This window comes from Zonotrichia leucophrys, chromosome 17 (genome assembly GCF_028769735.1).
Source record: "Zonotrichia leucophrys gambelii isolate GWCS_2022_RI chromosome 17, RI_Zleu_2.0, whole genome shotgun sequence".
Lineage (NCBI taxonomy): Eukaryota > Metazoa > Chordata > Aves > Passeriformes > Passerellidae > Zonotrichia > Zonotrichia leucophrys.
Genome location: NC_088186.1, coordinates 138,151 through 156,507, shown reverse-complemented (window position 1 = coordinate 156,507; position 18,357 = coordinate 138,151). Strand labels below are relative to the sequence as shown.

Sequence of the window (18,357 nt, the reverse complement as noted above, 5' to 3'; positions counted from 1 at the left end):
GAATGGTGATCTCTGAAGTTATAATAGAGAATGTACATGCTGATAGGAAAATTCCAGAACACTCACTTCATAGTAGCAGCAATCACATGTCCAAAAGGCCTCTTGGTACAGTTGAAGTAGGTACAGATAACATAGACTTTTTTTTTCTTGCCTAAGTATGAAGGAAATTTCATGCTGTGAAAAGGACTAAAGATAAAGTTTCCCTTACCTTCCTGTGAGGTTTCTTTCTCTCCTTGACTAAATTTAGGTACTTATACTGAACACTTGATTTTGTCCAGCCTCCATCTGCTCAGTCCTTGCAGAACTGTCCCAGCCACTGCTTACTACGTAAGCAAAAAATGAGCTCACTCTCAGTGAAAGCATGTTCAGTCAATACCCAGAGAAGTCAATATTTATGTAAGACATTCAGTCTTCAGCAAATTCAAATGGAATATAGTACAAGAAAATTAATTTTCTATTTTGGTTACATTTACTGAACATGGAATAATGAGCCCAATGCTTTTTGCCTGTTCAGAATTAGTTGTTTGAGTGCTTTTTCTCTGAGTGAACAAATAGAGTTTGTGTTTGTGCTCTTTAACTCTGTTATTTGTGTCCTGGCCAGGATGCTTCCCAGACCACTGCTTTATTTGAACAGCATTCAATGTCTAATGTATGAAGATTCTGTTCTGTGTCTTAAAGGGAGAGAAAGACATACCTCCAGAAGACAGAATGTGGTGTCTGGTTAGACCGGGTGGATATCGCAGCAGGACCTACTGGCACCAGTCACTGACTGTTTTCAAGTAGTACATGATAACCAGTACATGAACTGTGTGGTTCATAAACTGAATCGTTGCGTTACCTGACCTACAAGCAAATGCAGGATAACGCAAAAAAAAGTTAGAACATGCTTGCTGAAGTGATTTCTGTGAGTGACAAGGCCAGTATAACACAGGTGAATGTCTTAATTCTTTGCTCAATAAAGGTGTCAGTTAACAGCTGGAGTGGGGAATGTCCTTCCCCAAAAGCTCCCTCGCTGTTTCTGCGACTGCCCATCGGGGTTTGGCTCTGGGTTCTCTTCTGGAGCTGCACACGGTGAGAGTTCTCGGAAGAGCCCTGCCCACGTACGCCCCGACTTCAGCCAATGCTCAAAGCCTTCTGCCTTCGTGAGGAGTCGCGCTGCGAGGGCAGCTCCGCCCTACTGCGGCCGGGGGGAGCGCCCGGGCTCCGCGACGAGAGCGGGGCGGGTTCCCGAGCGGCCCGGGGGCACCGCCCGCTGCCGGGGCGTCGCCAGGAAGCGGAACGGCCGCCAGCGGAATCAGTTCCGGGTGCGAGTGGCTGTGGGAGCGGGCGGGAAGCGGCGCTGGGAGCGGGCCGGGCCGGGCGGGATCCGCCATGTGAGAGCCCCAGACAGCCCCAGGTGAGCGGCGCGCGAGGGGCGCTCGGCCCCGGGGCGGCGCGGCGCTCCCCATGGGACGGGCCGTGCTCAGGAGGGGTCCCGGCGCCTGACAGGCCCCGCGGGGGCGGCGACCGCGGCCCGGCGGGCCGTGGCTCGGTTCGGCTGCCTGGAGCGGCGGCAGCGGCTTCGTCGAGGCGGCCTTCGCCCGGCCGTGCCTCGGCAGGAGCTGTCGCGTAACCCGAGTCGGTGGTTCTGGTGCAGCTTTGGCGTGCGGGGAGGGAGGGCGGACGCGACTGTGTCGGGGTCCGCTGCTAACCCGAGCGGGGCGTAAAATCCCCGGCACGGCGGACTGGAGAGGAACGAACCTGGCCCCGTTCGGGGAGGTGTTCATTGCCAGGAGCTGGGGGACCTTTCAGCTGCTGCTATTCCATCAGAGAAGGTGGAAGTTCTAGTGAAACCCCAATCTCCGTAATGCAAAGGTCTTTCCAAATCCCGGCAGGCGTGCACAGCGCGTAGAGTTGGAATTGGCTTAGAGTAAATCAGAGTTGAGAGTTAGTTTGGAACAAGCCTGAACAGTCTCAGAAACGTTAACGTGAGTGAGCCTGGTTTCCAAGGGAAAACAAAGTGCGATAGGATTAGCTGCACTGCAGTTGTTACGTGTTGCAGAATACTCAACATCTGGATCAGAATGTGCTTGTGTTTCATTGCTGGTCCAGGGACAGCTCCAAACAGTTCCACCTGTCCCGAATAGCGTGCTAGGAAAATACCACGAAAATGTGTTCTTTGCAGCTTGTAAATCTACTGCAAAAAATGTTGCTGATAGCTAGAGAACATAGTCACTTCATTACTTAAAGAAACATCGGAGCCAAAAAGTCAACAATTTGATGAAGAATGGCTACTATTAAAAAACAAATAACAAAACCCCACCAAAAACAAAGAAGAAAGTGGACAGATTAAAATGCACAATAGTGATGAAGTATTATCTTGATAGTAAATAAAATTGTAATATCAGGAGGTTCAAGAGTTCTCTTCCCACTCTGTGAAAGTTCCAGCTGTGTATATATCCTCACTCTCAAAATACAGGCTGGAGTTCTTTTATAATGGAAGTGGCATCTCAAAGTTGTCAGGTATTTGGAAAATGTGGCTATTTAGCATTACATAATGGGGATATTGTGAAATTTGTGCACAAAATAAAAGCTTTTGATCATTTCTTGTAAGATCTTTTTGATTTGAAGTGTATGTATCATCAACATGCCCCTTTGTTTTATCTGGCAGAATATATTTGTTCATACTGGAATCATAGACACATAGAATAGTTTTATTTAGAAGGCGCCTTTTGATCCTGGCTTATCTCCAGTTTGCCTCCTGGTAACTTTTTTTTTGCCTTCAGAAATAGATGTGTGCCTGCGATTACTTTTGTGGCAATTTGATTTCTAGAGTCAATATTTAGAGATTATTTCTATTGAGGTTTCCAATTCTTAGGTGAAACTGTTTTTATGCATTGGTAGGTGTTTCATTTTTTCCTTTTCAATTACTTCCACACAGGCAAGCAGTTTGAGGGAGACAGTTAAGAGAATGAGGGATGAAAGTGTCACTTGGACTTCTTATCTGCTTTCTGTGGATACTGGCTCAAATAAAAGGGTCCTTTTTTCCTATAAAATCCTAACTATGCAGTTCCAACAATATCTCTGCTGCGCCATGCTGACCACTGAGAATGAGTTTGCAGTGTTGCTGGTACTGGCATATGTGTATGTATACATGTCCATGTATGTACATACATCTGAATAAATTGATTTTATTTTGATGCTAAAATCATCCACTCTTTGAAGTGATTTTCTGTACACATGTTGTGAATCTTGGTGAGGTAAAAAGAAATACTTTTAAATTTTTGTTACACAAATGTTTGAATTAATAAAGCTTTACTGAACTGAGTGTCAGGGGTTACTGCTTTGGTCCCCAGGCAGTTAGTGAGGTTGTGTCCCACAGCACTGCCAGAGACCTCACCTGCCAGGCAGGAGCTTTGCTTGTGGTTTCACTGCAGGTTTTCAGTACTTTGGTAGAACGTAGCCTGTCTGGCTGCAGAGAAGGCATAATGATTTTCACTGGATGTTCAGTTATCTATGGATACAAGAATGTAAGAGCTAAGTTTTCTAGTAACTGCAGTTCAGCCTGTATTAACTGGCTTGTGTTTCTGAGGAAGTGGGCATTTCCTGCATTTTTAGGAGGTAAAGTAATAAAGTTTTAAATTGTTGTGTAGTTGTCACCTAACAGATTTTGTATTGTAGTCCAAACCAGACATGAAGCAGACTGACTTTCAAGGCTGTTTTCCAATTAATAATATGCCTCATGCACCTTTTGTGTGTGCTTTCCTACAGATAATTTGGCCAAACTTCCTCTATCTTCGTTGGTTCCAATGGGCATTTTGGAGGAAGTGATGAATTAATGCAAAAACCAATTCTACATATTTGAGTAGTGCTGCTTGTATTATTAGAAATTTGTTGTACTTCACTTGTTGGGAGATTATGTAGGTTTCTTACCCTCCTTTAGTTGTGGAGTTTTTTACTGGCTGCAAAATTAAGCTGGTTTTTATCAGTGGGGTAGCTTACCCTACTTTGGGGATGGAGTTTCAGTACAGCAACAATGCTGTGTGGTATATTATTTAAAGGCCATCCAAGAGCACTGTATGTTGACTTTTAAGGGATAATTAGTATTTCACTGTTATTAGAAGTATAAACTGGTAGAATGTTCTATAATCAGTCACTCCCCTATTTTCAAAGATTATTTTAAGAGTGTCTTGGAGACCCCCCCTAGCCTGTGACATACTTGATGGCAGTTTTCCTTTGATACAGCTAGTATTAATTAGTGTGGCTGTTGTAAATCTGAAGAGTGATGCAAATGCATCACTGAAAAGGGTAAGAGTGATAAAGACTTTTGCCCAAAAACTTCCATGATCATAGCTGATAAGGTAACATTCCTAGGTTAAAAGTCTCTTGAATTATATTTGCAGCGATGTCCTGAGTTCTCACACAGATGGTGCAAATACTGTGTCCTACAAAATGCAAGGGAGGAGTGCACTGATTTATACAAATACCTGCTTATTTTCTTGCCCTTTCTCTGTATTCTGAGCATAATGTATGGAGGGAGTATCACAGAATTATTGAAGTTGAAAAGACCTCCAAGATCATCGAGTCCAATCTTTAACTGATCACCGCATTGTCAATCAAACCAGAGCAGTGAGTGCCACATCCAGTCATTTCTTTAACACCTCCAGGGATGGTGACTCCACCACCTCCCTGGGCAGCCTGTTCCAATGCTTAACAACCCTTTCAGTGAAGAAATTCTTCCCAGTTTCCAACCTGAATCTCCCTTGCTGCAGGTTGAGGCTGTTTCCTCTTGTCCTGCCACTTGTTGCTAGGTAGAGGCATTTTTGGTGTCATAGAGTACTTTGGTTTGGTTTTGTCTTCACTTTCATTATGACCCTCCTGGCTTTACTGTGCATTCCTGTTCTCAGATGTGCTACAACAGTAATGGTTTGTAATGTGGGTTTTTTTCTCAAGGATTCCTTGTTGCTGAGCTAATCTAAGAAAATGCCAGAGATCTTTTCTTACCTTAGTGTGAGTTGAAATGAGTATAATTTGTGTCATTCACCTGCCTGTGGGAACGGTGAATCATACTTCAGTGAGTGAAGGAAATGAAACAGGTGCAGACTTCGGAGCAGAAATTAATACTATGTTGGCAGACACACAGCTTCGTGTTATAGTTATATGATGCTTCTCCGCTGCTACTGTATGATGTCAGTAAAATTAAATACCTAATGTGGTTTGTCAACATCTATTCTTGTTTTTCAAATTAAATAAGCGTTTTCATAGAACATAATTTTTAAAGGAAATTTCTTTTGAAATGTAATAAGAAATGTTATCCTTCTGATGTTCAGAGGTACTTCAATGAACACTTTTCTTTGAAGACATAGGGCAGCAATCCACTACTACTAAAGCCATTTTATGGGCTATATTTGCTGTATAAAACCCTGATGAATAAATGCAGTGCAGATGCAAAGAGAATTTATGTGATTCTTTTGAGTGTGACTGCATCATCTGCTACAAAATAGACATGAGACTCAACACAGAGCCCTTCTAGGACTTAGTGAACCTGGTGTGCAGTTTTGACCTGTGCCTTCGGCCAGTTTCTTGGATACATAATAGCTATGAAAACCTTAAACACTTTGACCTACTTTTGAGGAGAGGTTAAGAGAGGACCTAATTGTAGACAGGTGCCAGACTCAAATTTTGCAGGGCTATGCCCTAACTTTACACTAACTCCCAGGCAGGGATGAAAGCTAGAGCAAGATAAAATGCATTACTTTTTAACAATGAGTGTACCTGACACTGCTGTGACTTTACAAAATCACAGAATATTCTCATTTGGAAGGGACCCAAAAGGATAATTGAATCCAGCTCAAGTTGTCTGAGTTGTCACTACCCCCCAAAATGCTCAAGTTTATATATTGCAAATAAAACTGGCATAATTCTGAGCTTTTGTTCTATATGACTGTACTGAGCCTAAATAACACAGGTTCCCTCTGCACGTGCTGAGATACTGTGGAAGGTACCGAATGGGACTTCTGACTGAGCATGATTTCTTTTTCTTCTTCACCTGTGCTAATTCTGTAAGGAATGTTATGTGTATAAGTTTCATTATGACTGTCTGGTTAACTGCAGACTTATTTTTTTTTCTTTAGAGTATACAGTGGATGTGTCCAAAGTTCTTTTGTATTTTAAAGTACCTTCTTGCTTCAGTTTAATCATATATGCCTGACCCTAAAAGAGAAGAGGTTAGGGAGATGTTTCAACATGAAGGAAGCTGTTAAAAAGCTTGGGGGGGGTTCTTATTAGCCTTTTCAAACTGTAGTGATCTTCCCAGATTCTTTCAGAAATGTTTCAGCCATAAATACTATTGTCTTGAAAGTGCTACTGCTCTGCCAGCACTGATGAATAATTGAGTATTGTTATGGTACAGTACCCTGCTGAACATTATTTTGGTTAATGTTACTAGAATTTTATCATGGAGCTGCTAAGTTGATCCTATATACAAATCAAATAAAACCTTCTTGTGTATGGGAATATAATCTATGGATTACTTTTGTTTTCTAGATAGTGACATTAGGGACTTTTGTGAATAAATAAGATCATTTTTCTTCTGGTTCTTATTCATCAATAAAACATGGCGAGTGATGCCTTCTTCTCTGATGTGTGTAATGCCTAGATTTCCCCCCCCCCCCCCCCCCAGGTCTTGCTTTCCCAAATTGATATGAGGAAGTTGGGATGCTCTGGTACTAACCCTGCCAAAATTACTACAGCCTCAATGCTGTCCCTGCTAGGGGGAGGGAGGCCTGCTCCAGAATGGGGTGTCCATTGGTAACTGGTCACTTCTCCTCTAGCTGGAGATTTAAGGTTGTGGCTGAAATTGGAAGAAGGGTTCCCTTCTGTCAACTGCTGCTGTATTTCAAAATTCTTGTCATTTAACCCCAGCTTTCCACAGATGATTTGAAGGTTACAGGAAGCATGTACCTGCAAAGGAAGGAACTAAGGTGGAAAAGTACTCAAAAGAGTATGCTGTAGCTTGCTCTGTTTTTTAAGAGCAGCTGGGTATAGAATCTTGTTGTGCACTGCCTTTTAGACAGTGTGTACTTGACCTGTTTGCTTGCTCTCAAAGCAACACTGTATGTTCCCTTAGTCCCTCTTGCCGGGCTTTTACTGCTTTTCTGCTACACTGATGAACAGACTTACAGACCTTTGGCTCCATCATCCTCCCCACTTGTGGCCAGAATGTGTTGTTTACTCCTAGAAACTTAAGGAAAATAAGCTTCTTTGTTTCCCAAAAGAAAGATGAAACAGCTCTGAGAACGAGGATTTAGAGTTACTTACAGATACATATATGCATATGGAGATAGTAGGGTGTTCTAACAGTCATGATAGGTTAGGATCACAGTGGATTCCTATCTCCTTGGTGTCTTTCTGGTTCTCATGCTTTCTCTGGTATGTGTTTGCAGTCCATTTTCAATGCATGGCTGCATCCCAGGGACCCTGAATTCATATAGAGATTCGATGATGAAAAGAAGATAATTTTTTTCCCTCTATCATAAGCCATAAAATGTCCATCTTCTTTTTTCTCAGGTGCCTATCCTTAATTCATTCCTTCTGTCTGAACCAGTGCCAGTGGTGACAATTTATATTTTAGTATTTTCTCCAGGAGTAAGTTATTCTCCATTTTGCTGGGTAAGAGCCCTTAGGGAAGTATAGGACAAGGAGGAACTCCACTGTCTATTTGTGACAGTGGAGTCACAAACTCCACTGTCACAAATACTTTCTGTACATGCTAGACTAGAATGCCAAATTATTGCTGCTGGAGGCTGGTCTTTTGGTTTTTACACAGTTCCTGACTCAGGTAACTTGTCTATTCATGTCACTTCTACTCAACACAAACTCTTCCTCAATTTAGCAGAGAAGCTTAATAAGGAATGGCTGATATTGCATCTGTGCATAGCTAATAAGCCCCACAAATTAAAGGTTCCCTATGTTGGGTTTCTAAGAAGCTTGCGCTGCCCTGTCAGGCACAAGTGAAGGTGACAGATTGTGATGGTGCATTTCCTCCTCCCTGGTGATTCCTTAAGTGACCTTAAAACACTTGTAACACAAACATGTATCCAACTGCTGAAACTCCTGTCTTCTGCGTGGGACTGGGATAGTTATTCTCTGTACAACAAGCAGGGATGCTCAGAAAAGCAAAGTTAATCTTGCCATGTAACTACCCCACAGCTGGGATAGGTTATGTGTTGTGCTGTTTGATTTTTTACTTATATCAGCTTATAACTCTAATTTGTTTTGTAGCTTTACTTGCTGAATAAAAGAACTGTCCTGCCAAAGCCATCTCTGAAGAGATTGCTACAGTCATATCACTTCTGGTAGCCATCTTGCAGTCCTATTTCCCACCTCAGATGTAAGAGCCTAGAAAATGTCTTTTTTCTCACTTATACATCTCAGCCAAAAAAACCTCAAAGTCCCATTTACCCATTTTAATGGGTAATGACACTGGTAAGTTAGAGAACATATTTAGCAAGTCTGATAACTTGATATTGAATGTTCTGTGAGAGTTTTTGCCAGTTTTCTAAGTCAAACATAATGTCAAGACAGGAAGCTGGCTTTCTTGTGTCTGCTGAAAAAAAGTTCTGTTTTTGAAGGTTGTGAATGTTAGTTTTAAGTGAGGGTCAGCTGCTAGAGCTCCAGTGCTTCCTTTTAGGCTTTTAATCTTATTTCTTCTTGTCAATTTTCTCTTTAGAAACCTGAATTTTCATAATTTGTTTTAAATTGTTCCTGTGTCCCATTACAGCATGTAACATAATAGAAAAAAAATCCACTAGTATATTGTGATACATTGGATATGCTTCCTGCATCTGAAGTCAATGGATGATGTTGAGATCTGTTTGTTCAATTGGAAAAGCAGGTATGGTGGCAATATTATGTCTTTAGACTTCTGCATTAATAAGAACTAGAATGGCAATAAAAGTCTGAGGGTTCTGGGGCGCTTGATTAGTGTCCAGTCTTGGAAATGTAGGGTAATGTTGCAGATCAACATTCTCAGGCTGATAGTGTGTGTGTATATGCTTTTTACAATAGTAATCTGTGAAAAGTCCTTTTCTTTAGCTTTTGTTTGGAGCTCTATACATCTCTTTAAGGCCTCTTTGAATGTCATTTTCCTGCTGTTTAAGTACCCATGGCTTTTAAGTTAGGTTAAAATTTGAATGTCAAATTATTCTAGCTTGGAAATCACTGCTGTGTTAGATGAGCTTCAAAGTTCACACCATGGTTTGTTAAAAAAAAAAAACAAAACTAAAAGAGAAATTGTTTTTTAAAAAATTTGAAATCCATGGGTGGCTCAAACATTTTTCTTTCAAATCTTTCAGATTAAGACTGTACTTTTTTATTATATGGAGTATTTATGCTAAATGTTTTGTTGTAATGCACCCTTAACAGATCAATGGGGTGATGTGACTTAAACATTTGCAGGCATTTATTTTTGAAATGGAGAACTCCGTATTCATTCTCTGTTTTAAATATTTTAATTTTTCTTTCAGATTACTCTTTACATCTGTAGAAATGGACAGCAGCAGTTTCATTCAGTTTGATGTGCCGGAGTACAGCAACACTGTTCTGAGCCAGTTAAACGAACTCCGCTTGCAAGGGAAACTCTGTGACATAATCGTGCACATCCAGGGTCAGCCGTTCCGTGCCCATAAAGCTGTCTTAGCTGCCAGTTCTCCGTATTTCCGCGACCATTCAGCATTAAGCACCATGAGTGGCCTATCCATATCAGTTATTAAAAACCCCAATGTTTTTGAACAGTTGCTTTCTTTTTGTTACACTGGAAGGATGTCCTTGCAACTGAAGGACGTTGTCAGTTTTCTGACTGCAGCTAGCTTCCTACAGATGCAGTGTGTCATTGACAAGTGCACACAGATACTGGAGAGTATTCATTCAAAGATCAATGTTGGTGATGTTGATTCTGTTACTGTTGGTGCCGAAGAAAATTCAGAGAATCGTAATGGCGTTAAAGACAGCAGCTACTTTGCCAACCCTATTGAGATATCTCCTCCCTATTGCTCTCAGGTGCGACAGTCAACAGCAGGCAGCGACCTTCGGATGGAAACTACTCCAGGCAAAACTCTTCGTAGTCGTCTGCAAGAAGAAGGGCATTCAGACCGAGGCAGCAGCGGGAGTATCTCTGAATATGAGATTCAGATTGAAGGTGATCATGACCAAGGAGACCTGATAGTAAGGGAAAGTCAGATTGCAGAGGTGAAAGTTAAAATGGAAAAGTCTGACAGACCAAGCTGCTCTGATAGCTCTTCCCTTGGTGATGATGGATATCACACTGAAATGGTGGATGGAGAGCAGGTGGTCGCAGTAAACGTTGGTTCCTATGGGTCTGTCTTACAACATGTTTATTCATTTACTCATGCCTCATCACAGGCGACAGGTGTGTCAGAAACCTTTGGAAGCATGAGCAATACAAGTCCTTCAAGGTCAATGCTGAGCTGTTTCAGAGGGGGTCGTGCACGCCAAAAACGAGTACCTACAGGTCACTTGCATAGTGATGTCCAGGGCTTGGTGCAAGGGGCTGACAGTGAATCAATGGTGAGTAATCCAGGATATGAAAATAGTCCACGGGAAAGAAATGCAAGAGGTCATTGGTATCCATACAATGAGAGGCTAATTTGTATTTACTGTGGCAAGTCTTTCAACCAGAAAGGGAGCCTTGATCGACACATGCGATTGCACATGGGAATAACTCCTTTTGTGTGCAAGTTTTGTGGAAAGAAATATACCCGTAAGGACCAACTTGAGTATCATATTCGTGGTCACACAGATGACAAACCCTTTCGCTGTGAGATTTGTGGAAAATGTTTTCCTTTCCAGGGTACACTAAACCAGCACTTGCGAAAAAATCACCCGGGGGTTACAGAAGTGAGAAACAGGGTTGAGTCTCCAGACAGAACAGAAGCGTTTGGGGAACAGAAAGTAGATAACGATGCTTCAGCTTCTGAAGCCATGGATTCTAGTATGGAAATTCATGCAATGTCTAACACATCTGATTAAAATCTTACATCTAAGTGAAACAGACAAGCACATTACTAATGTATTTTTAAAGTATTTTATTCTTTTAGTAATCTTCAGTACAAGTGTAACAGCCTTTTCATTTTCCCGACCTTCTGGAAATCAGTTAGAAATGGTTTCTGGAGAAGACTTCAGAAGTATTCTTTGTTTTTGAAAGAGGCTGAATTGTTTGGGGTTTGTTTTTTTTGTATTTGAAGACACTCAGAATATAAAGACAGTGTACTGGGGAAAGGCTAGGAAGAGTCTGGTCAAATGTCCCCGCTGATTGATCTGGTGAGACGCAAATGCCAGTGGAGAAAGATATTAGAATAAGATTGGCAGCTCTGCTGAATGTTCAAAGCAGCTGTAATTTCCTTTATTTCTTAAATCCTGTTGCTGGTAATGAGTTACACAGCAGTTGGGAGAGAGAATATTACAGCTTTGATTCCTCTCCTGTCACAGTGAAATCTGTTCACTCTTACTAACTGGCTTTGGTAGTGAGACTTTATATATATAAATTTGCTTTATATATATAAAATGCTTTCACTTTCCCTTTTCTGTGTCAAAGCTAATACCATATGCCACTTTATCAACCGTTAGGACTCCTCTCTGCTTAGGGTTTAGAACTTCGGACTTTGGTAGGATGGTTTTGATTTCAAACAAATGTTGTTTGGTTTTCATTTTATTAAACTATTACTTTGTGTGCAAAAGTGAGCAAAGTGAATTACTTTGTTTTAATAGCTTTGCTTTATAACATATGTAAACCAAATGCCATAAATCTATTAACTATGGTTAAATTGTTGAAAGGTTTTGTTAGTTGTCTAGAATGCAAGCTGGACAACCTGTGGTGCTGACCTTTTTATATATATAGAGATAGATATATCTATATATATATAGATATACACATATATATATATATCTATATATTAAAAAAAAATATTAGCAAACCTAAAAGTAGCATTGTGGTCTAAAATGTGTTTTTACTGGCCTCAGAATCTACCTTCATTTTGTACTGTAGAACCGTACCAGGTAATTAAACTTAACTTCATCACTCTTCATGGTTGGTTAAAACATGAGAGAGATGTAGTTTAAATCACAGTATTTCCGAGCAGTATTTTAATAGGTCTCTTCACAGAGAGCTGCTTTCAGGTGCACGTTGGCTTCCTACTTAAATTTCCGAGTGATATGCCAGCACTTGGAATTTGTACTTTTTTTGTATAGAAAAACAAATACTTTATGGGAATTTTGAGCAATATGTTATTTCATGTGTGAGTATTACGGAGTTGCTATGGCTTCTCTGTTTTTACAGTGGTTTTTTCTCTATAAAGAAGCTACCAACAACTTTAAAAATACTCTAAATCTTTTTTGTTTCACCAAATACGTGTTTTTAATATGGTGCTAACTTCATTATTTAGGTCAGTATAATATATAACATGTGAAACATAATGGTCAAGGGAAAAAAATCCCCAAAAACAGACAAACAAAAGCCCCCCTACACAAACCAACTTCCCAAGATCCCAACCAAACAGAAAAAAAAAAAAAGGAAAAAAAAGGAAAAAAAAAAGAAGAAAGAAAAAAAACCAATCACATACCACAAAAAACCAATGGCTTAAAAGACCTCAAAAGCATGGGCTGGCAAACACTACTGTTTAACATTCTACCTGATGAACAGAATTAATTATTAAACTAATCACATCATTCTTTAGAATACAGGTTTTATATTATTGGGTCCTATGTTTGTTTAGCTGATACTGAAAATCCGTTTGTGAATGTGCTGTTTAACTTACAAAAATTAGAGAATAAAAGTGCATTTCTAAATTATTGGAAAGAAAAAGGTAGGTTTGCTATCTTGTAAAACTTTTTGGCCTCTGTGAAGCTGGGACATATTTGTGCAGCGGCTTTATTAAATACACTAGTTCTTCATATTGTGACACTCTGCAATAAGAATTAATCTCTCAAACATGGATTTACAGTATAACCTCCAACTGCTGAATTGGAGCAGTTTCAGTCAAATTAAGTGCATCATTTGCCTCTTTGTCCTAAAGCTGCCTAAATAAAGAGGCTGGGGGTGGGGAGATGTTTCTCTCCTTGAAGCAACAACAGAAATTTTGTTTCCAGTGAGGGAAGGGATAGTCTGTGTCTAAAGGCAGGTAGTCTGTATGTTTACTCACCTGAAAACATGGTGTTTCTGATACAGTTTTTTCCTCGAGTGTTTGTTTTAAGTAATTAAATGCAAAAAGTGTGTTTTGGTAAATTAAGTTTGAGACATGCAAAATCCAAGAAATGTACAGTTATTCTTAACCCTTTATCTTGAACCTGTGCTGTGGTGCCTTTGGTGTGAATTTTTCCCTGGAAGGATGACTTGAGGATAGCAGGATATGGGTACAAATTTATATTTCTTGAATTTCTGTGTCACAATCTTAGCATTATTTAAATCTAGTTCTTTGTATTTGTAAATGTATGAAAATGGTTTGAGTTTACCAAAGAGTGACTTATCCAAAATTGTCTCAGACAAAAGCAAACAAGAATACAACATCATGTTGATTGTACAGGTTCAGGTTCAAAACATTGTAACAGACTGTTAAAGGGCAGGAAATGATCAATTTTTCTACAAGCCGTGGTTCAGCAGTGTGCAAGTCCCTCCCCGCGCGGGCAGCGTTCTTGCCTCCAAGCCATAGTCCAGCTCTGCGGTCCAGCAGCGCTCCGGGCTCTGCCGGACACCGCCGTCACCCCTGGCCGCAGCACTGCCACTGTGCCTTGTCACATAGCGGGGTGCCAGGATCAGCACTGGCACAGACACGAGGCGTGACCACCGGGCAAAGGGTGGAAGCACTGTACAGTGTCTCGTGTCTGTGCAGTTCTTAGCACAGGGCTGTTACACATTTCATTTACAATAAATGCAGAAGTCAATAGAATATGTGAAGAAAATAAGTAATGAAATTATACAGGCTGGTTCATAATTGAGTCTCTTCTTAATCTACCTTTTTAATTCTAGACAAATGTGAAAACAGTGACAGTGTCCTTTCCTCTAGATGCTTAACCTATTCTGACAAACTGTGAAAATAAAGGATTTTATACCTTTGCTAATGTTTCTGGTTTAAAACTATTATTTTAGTTTTCTTTATCAGTTATCTCCCATATTACTTCTTTTAAACTTGTAAATACGTTTAGAAAATAGCTTTGTAAATACTTACAAGTGTATTACAAGTTCAGTTTGGTCACTAAGGCGTCAAGATTGGCTCTGCTTTTTGAGTGTGAAATCTTTCTGTAGCATAAAGGATACTGTCAGTTCACTGTCAGCAGGGTAGACTGTAGGCCTAAATTTAGAGTTTTAATGCAGTCTTCTCCAGCATAAATACATGTTTTGTGCTGAAGTCTTTGGTTTACTTTAGACAAAACAATGAGGCCTCATAATGTTTAGGCTGAATTATGGGAAGAACGACAGGAATAAAATCAAGGGCTGGGAAAATATTGAATAAGCTTTACCTTTAAATATATATATATTATTTTAATTTTTGTATTAGTTTACTGTGATTCTTTTATTGTCATTTTTCTAAACAGGTTTTACATGAAACCATTGAAAGGGACTCAAATATGCAACACCTAGTCTATTTTCCAAGGGAACTTTACCCTTGAATGGTGCTTTTTGACTGGTCAGGGTTATTTATTAAATTTTATATTTGAAAGTATTTGGGGAATTATGTAAATTCTTTATATGAATCTCTTTATTTCATGAATTGTAAATTTCATAATACTCAGTGATCAAATTGGAAGTTTAGTAAAGTCATTCAAAATGTTCAAACTTTATAATCTGTGTGCATTTTACATATGTTTTATCAAGTGCCAGAATACTTGTATTTAATATTGTAGATTTAATACTACTTGCACATCCCTGTGGCAGCATTAACTTAAGTTATGCAAGTTTACATAAAAAAAAAAAAAAAACGAAACAAATAAGTAAGCCTGGGACATGTGTTCCTGTATTACTTCAGGGGATGTGAAGCCACGTATCACTGACTGAGCAGGTTTGCTTCCTGCTCCTGTAGCTCACTCCTGCTATGGCAGATACAGAACTGCTGAATCCCGTTCCCACAGGCCAGGGATTCAGCCTTTGAACTCAGCCTGAGAACCTCTGGTTGTAGATCTGGTTAGAGGTAGAGCTCTTGCACGATTTTAACAGTGTTTGTTTCTGACTGAAAATTTGTATTTTAAAATAAATTTTATTTGTATGGTTATTTTTCAAGATAAATAATTGAACAGTTTGAATGACTTGACTTGGTGTCATTATCTTGCAATATAAACCGGGAACCTCACACCTCCGCACTTCATCGCCACGTGAAGTAAATGAAGCTAGCTAAGCTGATGCTGTAAGAATTAGTAACTTGCCATTAAGGATTATTTTACAGCATGAACTTTAAAATATTTATTCAGATGATATTTTACTCTTGTATTCACTTTGTTTTTAGATTTGTGACATGAATATTTCTGTGCTGCTTTATTTTGTTCTGATGAATTTGTTTCTTGCTTGTAAATTGCCTTTTTTATGGTATAAAGTCAATTGGAATTGCTGTTTGTAAATTAAAATGCTTCTAGAGCAAATCTGTGGTGTCAGTGTCTAAATTTAGGTATTTAATTACTGAGGAGTTTGCATTTTGGATGCTATTACTGAACTGTTACAAGAAGCATTTTAATACTGATCTACCAACTAGAAATCAAGTCATTAGAAACAACTACTCTGTCTGTAGTTTCTCTGTTTTGCCAGCATCAATTGCTTCGTTCTGAACAGATGATCATTTGAGCTGTGTACTCCAAAACCTCATCCAGCTTTCAGAGCAAAACAAAAAATCCAGCCAGGTGGTGGCAGTCCATCCATGCCATTCCAAGGGCGGTCTGTTGAGGAGGACACCCTGCTTCGTTCCTTCAGCAGCATTTGCGTTTTATGTTCTGCTGCCAACATCAGTAGGGGTGATGCTGCTCCCAGCAAGTGTAGGTACGCTCCTTCTCACCCTCGACATTGAATTTAACAGGAGCATCCCCCCTACAGTGCAGCTGTAGGCCATGGTTATTTTGACTGGCAGTGGGATTTGGCGGGACTGGAGCTGCGTGGTCCCTGAGTCCCTGTTGGTATCAGAGTACCTATTCCAGCAAAACCTCCCTTCAAATCCGCTCCTTATAACGGTCTCAAATTTCAAGTAATGCAGAATGGGGTAAACAAGACCTGACTATTAGGAGTGGGATAAACATACTGTTGCACTGGTATCCTGGCCACTGAGATGATCAGGTGTCCGGAGCATCTCTGCTATGGAGCCAGGCTGGGAGAGCTGGGGGTGCTCATCTGGGGAAGAGAAGGGTCTGGGGAGACCTCAGAGCCCCTTCCAGCACCTAAAGGGGCTCCAGGAGAGCTGGAGAGGGACTTTTATCAAGGGCCTGGAGTGCTTCCTACTGCCAGAGGGCAGGGTTAGATGGGATATTGGGAAGGCATTGTTCCCTGGGAGGGTGGTGGGGCCCTGGCACAGGGTGCCCAGAGCAGCTGCGGCTGCCCCATCCCTCTAGTGACCAAGGCCAGGCTGGACTGGGCTTGGAGCAACCTGGTCCAGTGGAAGGTGTCTCTGCCCATGGCAGGGACGTGGAATGAGATGAGCTTTTAAATCCCTTCCCAAAATCATTCTGATTCTGTGAGTGTTCTGAAATACCTGAATTTCTCTCAACATAGCTGGCACATCTGAATTCAGCATCAAGGGAAAAACAGACCCAGAGATTGGATACTTGTTTAAAAAGTGCTACAAAATACCACTTTCAGCAAAGCAGAAAACAGAAGGCAAAGATTTTGTGAAAAAGTTTTGTTAAGATGGCTACATGAAAAACTTGGTTTAGGTTAAAAAGAACCAGTTCTGTTCACCTGATCTTTGTGTACATGCAGACGCAGGCCTCATTGCTTAACTTTTCATAATGCAGACTTCTTGAAAACAGGTTGAGGGAAAGGTAGAATAGCCAATGAATATGGCATATGGAATTTATACTCTTCCAGCAATAATCATGCAGAGAAAATTAATCCAAATCCCATGGATGTTACATTTCATGAGCTGTATGAAATAGCATAGTACATTTGTATTGTGCATGGGTTTAGGAAAAATTTAAATTTAATATTATGTCAAAAGTCAGTTGAATTATAAACAGAAACATTTCATTAAAATTTAGGGAAATTATATGGCTGATGCCATTGTCTAAAGTAGCATTCCTTGTCTATGCATTCTTTTCCACCAGAGGGTGCTGGCTTATTTTTAAAAATGTATTATGTAGGGGTCATTTAAGGCACTGTACATAGCAGAAGCCTAAAATAAGAACAAAAAAAGAAGTTTGCAGTCCTCATTATGACCCCTCAAAAGGAGCAGGTGCTGGGTGATTCCGTTGTTAGCAGAGCAGTGTTTATACCCAGGATTTCAGAGTCTGTCCTGCTGTGCTACATGAGACCTACCTGGGCAGCGGACACCACCATTTTACAGTACTTTAAGCGTCAGTTTGGTGACTGTCAGAATCTCATAATCATTTGGATAAGAACTTAACTGGTTTTCAGATAGTTTTTTTTCAAATTCCTGTAAAAATACTAGTAACTAATGTATATTTTCCAAAGTCTGTACCACATGGATTGCTGTTTTAATGTTCTGGCACAGTGATACAGGACAGAGAAGAAAATATTTTGCCAGACAGTTCTGTACTTTTGCTCTAGTGGGAACTGATTCTATACGTATTAAAGTGTGTTGCTTGGCAGTACACCAATAGGATAAACACAAATAAGAATTAAATGTTTGGAGATTCATATGAAATAATTTTCTTTAGCCTTTCTGAGAGGCAGGGAAGTGTAGAGAGAATACCTTCTGTGTAGTGCCTTTGGCTTTGATATAGTTATTGGTGTTGTGAGCATCAGGACTCATAACATCTCAAATCTATGTTTAAAGTTATTTTTACAATTTATTCTCGAATTTTTCTGCTTTGAAAAGCACACTCATAGACATTTAGTTGTGATATATGAAGATGTTTAAACTGCTCTGAGTTTGATAGGTAATGAAAACCTTTGGTAACCAGTAAAATTGGGAAGACACCTTATAAATGTATTCGGGGCATCATGCAGTATCTCAAAGCTTCCTCTGCATACCCTCACTAGGCTTTTGTTCTCTAACATGCAAACCTGCAGGCCAGTCCGATGGGCTGAGTGGAATCCTGCATGTACCTACCAGTCCACAGAGCCAATGTTTTCCTGTAGCTATGCCTACACACACTGAGCCTGAGCATTGCTTTTATAGAAGCTGTAAATCAGAGAAAGGTGCACCATCC

General features: G+C 40.2%; 1 protein-coding gene across 2 annotated transcripts; it reads left to right on the top strand.

The window, feature by feature from the left end:
* The first annotated feature begins 1,322 nt into the window (after positions 1 to 1,322).
* Positions 1,323 to 15,603, top strand: ZBTB34 (zinc finger and BTB domain containing 34). Of its 2 annotated transcripts, XM_064727852.1 has the most exons (3): positions 1,323 to 1,396; positions 8,762 to 8,875; positions 9,507 to 15,603. In XM_064727852.1, exons 2-3 carry the CDS (start codon positions 8,835 to 8,837, stop codon positions 11,026 to 11,028), a joined length of 1,563 nt encoding a protein of 520 aa, XP_064583922.1. In that variant the 5' UTR covers positions 1,323 to 1,396; positions 8,762 to 8,834; the 3' UTR covers positions 11,029 to 15,603. The 2 variants fall into 2 exon arrangements, with proteins under 2 accessions (XP_064583922.1, XP_064583923.1); XM_064727853.1 differs by lacking the exon at positions 8,762 to 8,875 and having other exon boundaries at positions 1,326 to 1,396.
* The last annotated feature ends 2,754 nt before the right edge of the window (positions 15,604 to 18,357 follow it).